At 45.6% G+C, this 9,788-nt stretch overlaps 1 protein-coding gene across 1 annotated transcript in view; it reads right to left on the reverse strand.

Moving 5' to 3' along the window:
* Positions 1-3,366, reverse strand: part of ca16b (carbonic anhydrase XVI b) — a 427,352-nt gene extending 423,986 nt beyond the window's left edge. Inside the window, 1 exon segment of the mRNA XM_084315656.1 lies at positions 2,769-3,366. Within this exon segment, the coding sequence (XP_084171782.1) occupies positions 2,769-2,862 (94 nt within the window). The 5' untranslated portion in view covers positions 2,863-3,366.
* Between the last annotated feature and the right edge of the window lie 6,422 nt (positions 3,367-9,788).

Genomic DNA, 9,788 nt, shown 5'->3' on the forward strand with positions numbered 1-9,788 from the left:
TTCCTAGGCACCGCATGGCTGGCACGGAAAGTGTTAAGAAAGAAATAGCCTCAGTCACAGCTTTCCCATAAGGGTTTAATAAAAAACTAACAAAAGAGGATGTGAATTTGATCCGGCTCAATACAGCCAATACCGATCAATACAGATGATTTGAAATACACCATGATCGGCTGGATCTTTCTGAGGGGCTCGGGGCGTCGCTGTCCACTCTCTTCTGGGCAGGTGTTGACAGACAGCTGAGCAGTAAGTAAAGCTGACATTAATTTGTGCCACACGTCAGGGGACGGACCGTTTAAAGAGAAACAGGGAGAGGGTGATTGGAGGACAAAAGACATTTATTGATACGGCCGAGTCCTTGAGTGCAGTGGTACACGTCCTCTAGTGACAGTGCCTTATTGCCTGGACATTAATCACCTCTGTCATGAAGCACGGGCAAGAAGCATGTCGTCAGTCTCCCCTAGCAGTAAGGATACACTAAAACGGCTGATGTTATCAGATAGCGGGGGTCGATACCAGGTTCAAACAGAGTATCGTGTTGGAGAATTTCCCCTCCAATACTCAAAATCCAATATGGAGGACAACGACGTGTCAAAAATCTAAGCTTTTACAAGTGACCTCAATTTCTGCCTTTATCCCAAACACAGAAGGACAGGATTTTAAATAGGATTTCATCTGTGAAAATGTTTTGGGTCGGCTTATACATAGCGAATGCCTCAAGGTCTATATTGTCCAATATCGGATCGCATCAAAACCTCTGTGATGGCTTCCATACTTTGAATCAGAGCTGAAGAAAATGGCATTGGCGCATCCCGACCTGCCTAATAGCATCCGTTTCCCTCTCTTTAAATAACACACATCTCGGCCTCTCAAGCCAGCGTGGGGTTTTGGTTTTGGATGCTTCATGTGAAGAGAGATGAGGATGATGTGAAGTGGGTGTGACTCATCCAAGTGATTAAAACGCTATTGAGCTCAGAGCTCCCAAGCATCTCGGCTGAAAGGCTGAGTGAACTCAACCGTACCATACGCCACCGATAAATGGTATGATGACTGATGGTCTTGATTAGCAAATTATACACACGCACACAACAGCTTAATCACAATTAATCTCAAAAGTCTACAACGGTCATATATTGTACGTCAATACTGCACTCCGATGGAGGTGAAACGTACATTCACCTCGTTTTCATGCCTGGACCTCTGGATAAGCCAAAATCAGCACTGTGCATACTAGTCAGTCTAGTCTATATCAGATCTGTTCTTCTGGCATAAAATTCTTGCCAGAATATGTTTAGGCCAAGTAACTGGTTTCCACTTTAACACTAAAGACTATCTGAAACTATAAAAACTGTTTAGTGCGAAACTGCAATATAAGTGAATCTTGTGATTAAGTTGTAGTTATTTAGCTTGCTATGATGCATTTCTCAGCTCTATGATGCATAATACAACTTATTTGCATTGCATTATATCCTATATTATTTGTATTATGTATAAGAAAACAAATGAAATAATGTCATTTGAGTGGACATTATCAAATTCCTTTGAATAATGACAAGACACCTGTAAATCTCCATCTATAGGCCTAGCCTAAGCATGCCCACAGAAAAGACCATGGCTGTGGGTGAGGAGTCCTAGGTAATTCCAAAAGAAATGATAATGCTGAACTTTATTGTTGTTGTTTTTTTATATCCTATTTTGAAGCTGCAGAATCTTTGTTCATACTTGTACAATGTACAAGAGGTTATACGAGTAATAGTGGTTTTCATTAAGCTGAAAAAGAATATTATGGCTTCCATAGGTCCGTTGGTCTCCCTCTATATGAATTGTCTGTGATGTCGCTCAGGTGAGACATGGCATGGGAACTGAACCCTGGATGAGTAATGTTAACCTACTGTATAATAGCCAGACTGTGGACGTGGATGTACTGGCAACGGGGGGATGTGGGGGGACGTGACTCTGTGTTGGGGCACCAGGCACTGTTGTACTGTATTGTGAGCTGTACTGCATCTACGAGCTCAGCATCGCCCTGACTGACATCTTCGACTGACAACCTTATATCACCATGCAGACAAATCATATCCAGTGTGTTATTATTTGGATAGATGCACACGACGCTCACAATGCATATTATATAGGCTGTTGAACGCTGTTCCCAATTCTAATAATGTGATCCAATTTCCATCTGATGTATTATATGCATGGTGTCTCATTAACTGTACAAAACAACGTTGTTGATGTAGACTATCCCACACACACTTCTCTCTCAGTCGGGCCAAAGTGGACCTGAGAGGCCAGGACCAAGTTAAATTGTTTACAGTATAATGATAACATGGGGGTCACTCGCGCTACTGTCCGGCAGACGAATCATCAGTCATCACCTGGCCAATTTTTATTTTATAATTCTATTGATGCTTCTAATTCTAATTTAGTTGATATTGCATTTTATTTTATTCCACCTTTGTAGTTATTCTACCGTAATGTCGCACCAAAAACGACCAAATCAAATGCCTTGTGTATGTGGGGGAAAAAAACTACTTGGCAATAAAGACCTTTCTGATTCTAATTTCAAAAGACAAATCCGCACAATAATAAAGGCTGACAATAAAGACACACTAAGAGACGATAAAGCCACTTCCACTGTGAAATGCTCTTCAACCTTAATTGCCTCGATCAACAACAACAAAAAAACGACACATCTCTTGCAAATGTTGCAAAAACAAGATGATGCACAAACCGATCATAACGAGCGCCGCCAGGCACCACGTACTTACCGAGGTGGCACTCTGTGTGTTGTTCGGGCATCAAGGTTACAAACATCAAGGATAAGATCCACCAGTGACTCGGTTCTTCCCGTATTCTCCGCATGTTAGTAGTAGTGTACTCATCGAGAGCAACAAGGCACAACAACGGGTGACAAAGTTTGGAGGTTTAGAAAAATCACACGCGAATGAAGTTGAAGTTGACACATAAAAGCTTCAGAAGTCGTCTAACGGGCGGCGTGGCGGCCGCGGGGCTCAGTCGCGACGACAAGCTGCCGGTCGACCGTCAATGTGTAGACGACCCGTCTCCGTCTCCAAGAAGACCCCCGGTTTGCTGTGGCATCTGCTGCCGAGGAGCAGGGCTCGAGACGCGGCGGAGACTACGGCCGCGCGCCGCCGCTGCTGAGAAGTAGTTCGGTTGTTGGAGCAGACCGTGGTGCGCGCGGCGGGCTTCTTCTTCTCAACGGCGACATTCCCCCCAAAGTCGGTACAACAACAGGGCGATCGATCGCTTTCTTCTTCTTCCAACTAGAGAGGAGAGAAGGGGGGGGGGGTGATAGGAAAATAATATCGATTGTATGTGGTCGGTCCACTCCTTATTCACTCGCTGCTGGTATCCGCGCTGTCACCGTGATGTGGGAGGAGGGGAAATGCGTGTGGAGTGAGGAGAAGAAGAAAAAGAAGCCGTTTTGAAAACGTCCCATTCTTCCATCCAGGAAGTAGTGCTATACAGGCGGGCAGGCATGCGAGGGTTCCTGCCTTGGCCACCGAGTGGGAGCGCAGCCTGTGTGGGGCGGGCGGGAGCACGAGTGGGAGGGGAGCCTGTGTGTGGGGCGGGAGCACGAGTGGGAGGGAATCCGGTTCTTGATTTGCTGAATGCTATATACATTGGAAATGTATTTTTAAGTTCTTTATTATATAAAATTGGAATACAGAAAACATTCAAGTGACAAGCACAATACAATAAACAAAAGGCCAGGGACTGTATAAAGCCATTACTGAGCTGTACTGTACTGTACCCATTCTGCAATCTGTTAATAAAGTTTTCAATCAATCAATCAATCAATCAATCAATACTAAGACATTATTCATTTATACAAATGCATTAAAGGAAGTGCACAAATTGTCTTTATAGCCTTCTTGGAAATGAAGACAAGAGACCTATATCAACATGCTGCACCCTCTAGTCTACCCTCGAGTTAAATAATAATCATAATAATGATTATTATTCTTCCTGCTGTTGTGTGGCAGTGAAAGTGTTAACCTTCTGTGTATTGTCGCAGTGAAAGGGTTAACCGTGTGGTAGTGCGGCGGTGAAAGGGTTAAAGAAGAAGATATTTAATGACTAAATCCTGGCCACTGGAGTTCTTCAGCTGCACCCCACATGGTAAAATACCTGAAATATCATATGTGATACAAAAATAATAATAAATAGTTTTCTGAGTACATTTGCACAAGCACCGTTTGATGGCGCCTGCAGAAGTGGCTGTTCACCTGGAGACCGCACTGTTAAACACAATCTATCCTCACATCTTGTTGCCGTTTGCCGCTTCCTCCTGGAGCCCATCATCCGTACGACTCTCCAGAGGCCAGACAATGTGATAGTCCCTTTGCCTCCCACTGGTAAGAGGTGTGAATGGAATACTTTAGCGGTAATCACCACCTGGAACACAATCAGCTACGAGTGTGTATTGATCAGAGAATTGCGCGCCCACCGGTATAACGTGCCCGCTGAAGTCGAAGGGGGGGGGGGGCTGTAGTCGAAGGGGGTTCGTGGAGGAACCACACGGCTGGACATTTAATTTGAGGAATCTGATTAAATTTTTTCATTTAATTACCCCGTTCTCTGCGGGGGCCTTTTGAGAGACAAGTCACAAGTGTCCTATGCTTTTAATGTGGACCATCTGCTTCCTCTCCCAACACGCCTGCCTTTCAAACCCTCCTCAAGCTTCTCGGGCCTCCTCCTCCTCCTCCTCACCATCCACCGGGTTGCTCTAGCTCGACAGCTGAGCTACAAGCATGTAGTCGTTGCCAAATGATCCCAAACCTGGTAATCCTTTGTGTAACACTACTGCCAGATCAGGTGTACCCCATATGCGTGTTGAGGAAAGAGTATGTGACCTTGAAGGTGCACTAAATCAAATCAAATGTATTTGTAAAGCCCGAAATCACAAAATGTCCCCATGGGCTGTGCAAGTCTTCTTTAAACAAGTCAATAAAAAACATCACAATAAATCAAGAACAAAAATCCACCATCAAATCCAAATATGCGACACTCCCAGACATTCCCCAACGAAGGTATGGAAAAACTCCCTAAAAACCTAGCAATAGGAAAAAAGCACCACAGGCGATGTGGAGGAGAGAAACCTTAGATTGGCCGTTCAAAGGGGGATCCGCTAACTTGGATGTTGGGGATAATATAGTGTTGCTATGTGTAGCAGGGTGGATTATCCCTGCTTCGTGGGAACGGTTGCTGGCAGTCACAAGGTAGCTGGACACAGTAGAGCTCCGTCTGACTGCACCCTCGTCTTTGGGCCTGGAGCGTCGACTGGAGGCTGGTAGTGTGAGTGGATGGGGCCCGGGATTTACCAACCTGGTCTGGTACTCTGGTCTTCCTCCCCTGCAGCAGGGCGATCAGCAGTACTCCCCAACACGCTCCCACTTCCCCCAATTGCTCCTTAAGCCCTCCCACACCTAGTGACTGAATTGTAAATAAATACCCTGGGTTCCCCCCGCAAGCAGTACCCTCCCTCAATGACCCTAGAAACCTTACAATGAAAAGGGAAAGGTGGAATAGGAAGGGATTAATTATGTTAACGTTACCCACACCAAAAGAGTTGTTAAACGGCTCATGGATAGACACGCACACAGAGCTCCCATCTAATTCTTTAATGTTATTTAGACTGGTCAGTTACAATGATTTACTACTAGTGACCATTTGTACTGAAGTCCCACTATAGTACCGTTGGTAACTCCATACCTCATAAACACGTATATTATACACCCACCTCTGGGTTAATATCAGGGATAATATACTTCAATGTGTTTGACTCATCGCCCACGTCTGGGTCTTCACCCTGTATAATACCTCCCAAAAGGCTTTAATTATACGGCAAGAATAATACCTCTCTAGGCTTTATTTATAATGCACCAGGTCTGTAACTTCCCCACAGGGAAAGGATTAATTAGATGGGAAATTATCATTAAACACAAACATGTTATCACACTCAAAGAAAATGAAAAGAAATCAAAAGGTGGGCCCACAAATACCTTTACAAAAGCCCTATGCTAATGCCGGCATGTATTGTTAATGGGGTACCCCTTAGGAACTGTATTAAGCAACGTTAACTTCGCCCGCAGGCTGCACCACACTGTGTACGGTGTAATAGCTTCGGAGCATAGATGCTCATTTGTACTCATCCAAAATGGCGGCCTCGCCATGCCACCGTCGTCCGGAAGGCAAGATGGCGTCGAATGCTCTCGGCGGGGTTGGAGCAGAGGGCAGTGTTGGGCTGAGAGCGTGCGCTGGGTGGTAGCGACCTCTGTCGGTCTCTGAAGTCAGCCGGGTGCAGATCTGGTTGTAGACAGCCGGGGCGGACTGGTTGTAGAGTTGGTGCTGGGTCGACACGCGGATCTAACTTGCCCTCACTCACACTGCAGCTAAACTCTGGGTCCCAAACAGCCCTTCTGCTAGACGGGATATATCATAACGTAGGGTGCTCCTAAGCACCGGTTCTCTTCGCGCCACGCTGGCAGGGACGCCTCGCTAGAGGGAATCACTTTAACTTAAGCCCAACTCGGCTATACCGTTCTTATTCTAGGATAACTCGTGGTATATCACTAGGGATATTCAGGGAGAAACATGCAAGGCTCCACTACGAGTACATTCATAGGATAACCCGTAATATACTCAGGTTCAATACGGGGCTCTCCAGACACGACCGCTCCGGTCCAAGTCCAATGTCGAAGAGCCTGCTTCCTCGCACTTCCGTCCACTTCCTTCTCCGTATCTCACGTACGCTCTCTGCCTGCCACCGCCCCCTGCTGGCGCCGCCAACTAGTCACAAGGAAGAGGCTGATAGAGTAGGGTCCAGTACTCCTGTTCATAATCCATATTCCAGTGAGTAGAACAAGGAGGGGCGAGCATCATTGTTCGAGAGAATATTAGCGGAGACTAATTAGAATGTCTTGGTGCATCAGGGGAGATAGAAAGGCAAGTCAGCACATCTGGATAATAGGTATATTTTCCAGGTTGCTACATATGGATGATCGATGGGTGGAGAATAAAACAGGCGAATAGTTGGTATGTATATACATGTGTAATAAAACACATATATGTACATGCAATAGCAACTGAGATACATAAGAACATATATATATATTTTTTTAAATAGAATAGAGCTAAGAACAACAAAATAAAAAGCATAGGGAAACGAGCTCTGGTAGGAAAATAAGATAAAGGCTAAATGTCAAGGCTCGGAGCTCAAAATATCATAGTCATATTCCATTTGGATGAATGTATGCGTGTATGTATTCCGCTCTGATCCATTTGATGTATGGAGAGAAGAGAAGTAGAGAAGATCGCACCACCTTGGCCATCACCATGAGACATCCAACACTGAGAGACAGGGAGACGGGGACAGGGGTTAGAGAGTTCCCGTGTTTGTAGTGGGCGGACATAGGAGCAATAGATACATGTAGTAAGCATATACTGTATGAATAGAAGTACTTAGACCAGCAATGAAGTAGAGCAGGCATGGTTAGACGTTGTAGGTCGGACAGAAGACGGTATGAAGCTGATCCATGACCTCAGTGGTGCTCATAACCAATATGGGGTAGAACAGTCACTGCAACCTTGGCCATCACCACGACTCGAGACATCCACCACCTTGGCCATCACCACGAGCAGTGGTGCGTTGGTCATGGGACGGGGTTGCACACCATTCAACCAGGTCTGTGAGCAGGAGCATGCACATGCACGGATGTGCACACAAGAATGTGCTGCACTCGACTGATGTGCCAACTCGCCAAGTACTCACCTGGCTACTTTGCATAACAATAGCTCAGGTCGTCAGGTGTATTCAAATACGTCCTCAGAAACATTAACACAAAACTTGTGAATGAAATGTGTTACATTCCATTCCTAGAGGCAACTGTGAGGTTTTTGTCCATTGCTCACTTACTCGCTCTGTTCCTTTAAGCCTACTCGCTCTGTTTTTCCTTTTGTTTTCTGTTAATCATTGCATTCCCCTATTCACACGCTTCTTCCCTTAGACGTCGTTGATTGGTGCTCCCCCAACCACACGCTTGTCAATCACATCCCTCAGCTGTCACTGCTTGTCAATTAAGCATTCCCTGATTATTTATACCCCGTTTCCCCATTCAAGTTTTGTTGGATCGTTTTGATATTTCAGTTGTGTAACTGAGGGGTACAATTCCCTGACTGTATTGTTAGATATGGTATTTAATACCACTACCTCTTGTACTTTAACTTCTGGCCATCCAGTACATGATATAAGTATGATGAACACTTTCCCACCTGATGAAACGAATCCACACAAATGTACAAATCGAATATTTAATATAGCAAAAGGTATATACAACGTTCACTTGTTTACACTTATGATTTGAAATATGCACTTGTATGGCAAATGAGTATTCGTAGGTAAATCAACATTGAATGTCCAATCTCTGGTTACGCAGGGAGTAAGTATACAACCTGGATATTTAGGAACTATAGCGATGGTACTTAAATGATTATAGCTGGATACACTAAGGGGGGGGGGGGGGTCCCGCTGGTTGTAAGACAGTAGGAGGAGGGGGTTAGAGAAGCCGCTGGCGGTATCCCATCTGGCCGACGGTTTCTTGGGAGAATTCAAAGTCTTGAACACGGTGCCCACAGAACCTCGGTCCGCAGACGAATACAGCTGGACCCTCTGGTGGACGGTAGCTGCCGGTCCACAACGGAGAGACGTGAGGCGACCTCACTGGTGTAGAGCGCCGTCTCACCTGGAGTCCTCTCCGGGGGGTAGTTCCAACACTCCGCAGTGTTGGCCGTTATCCATGGAATAATCAAAGCACCCAAAGCATAATCCAAGCCGTGGAAGGCTCGCCGTCGTCCGGGTAGAGTAATCCAATATACAGGTCCAGTCGCCCTGGCCCGGAGCTCCTCGGATGCAAGCACCACTAGGGGTCTGCCCAGCCTGGTTAAGCGTCCAGATAACGTCAGGAACGATGGGGGTACTGATAACTTTAGAACTCTAACCGAACGATGCACCATACATAAATAGACTATTATTAGCTTAATAGAATACGTCCAACTCGACGGTATAGTACCAAACTATGACTATTCAACTATTAATTCACACGATATCTCAATGCCTATTCTGAGGCCAAGTAGGCCTTACTACACCACGTGCGTCGTGGGTGAGGCTTCGCGTCTGTCACTCTGTTGGAGGGTAAAGAACTGGACTAAAAGAAAGTTCTACTTTACTTGCGCCATATATATATGCGCTATGAACAAATAGTACCATTCGTATTTCGCCCAACGTATTCCTACGCGGAACCGGGGCTTGCCACGACATGTTGGGCGGCACGATTGAACTTGAACCTAGGGGTATGGCAACCTGGCGCCAGGTTCTCGTCCAATGGTAGAATGAAACTATTATGGGCTGTTTAGTAGACTAAAGGGATATTCAGTGCATATTGTACAAATAATATACAGGGGATATCAAACGATATACAAATACTATTTAAATATATATATATAAATATATATATTCGGTTTAATCTGATCCTTCACAACAGCCGCCCCCTAATTCGTCCCACCTAATTAGCTAAGCAGAGACAGATTAACCGCACTGTCTACCACTCAAGGTCCGCTGTAAGGGTCAGTCAACTCACAAAGTCATGGGGTCATGGTCATCATCGATAGTATCTGGGAGTCGGGGCAGTTCTATGAGCCTCGCCACGGGTCGTGTATAAGTGCGCCCTTGGACGAGTACTTCAGCTGCTCGGACCTTGCCATCGGCA

This window comes from Notolepis coatsorum (assembly GCF_963971535.1).
Source record: "Notolepis coatsorum genome assembly, chromosome: 6".
NCBI classification, from domain to species: domain Eukaryota; kingdom Metazoa; phylum Chordata; class Actinopteri; order Aulopiformes; family Paralepididae; genus Notolepis; species Notolepis coatsorum.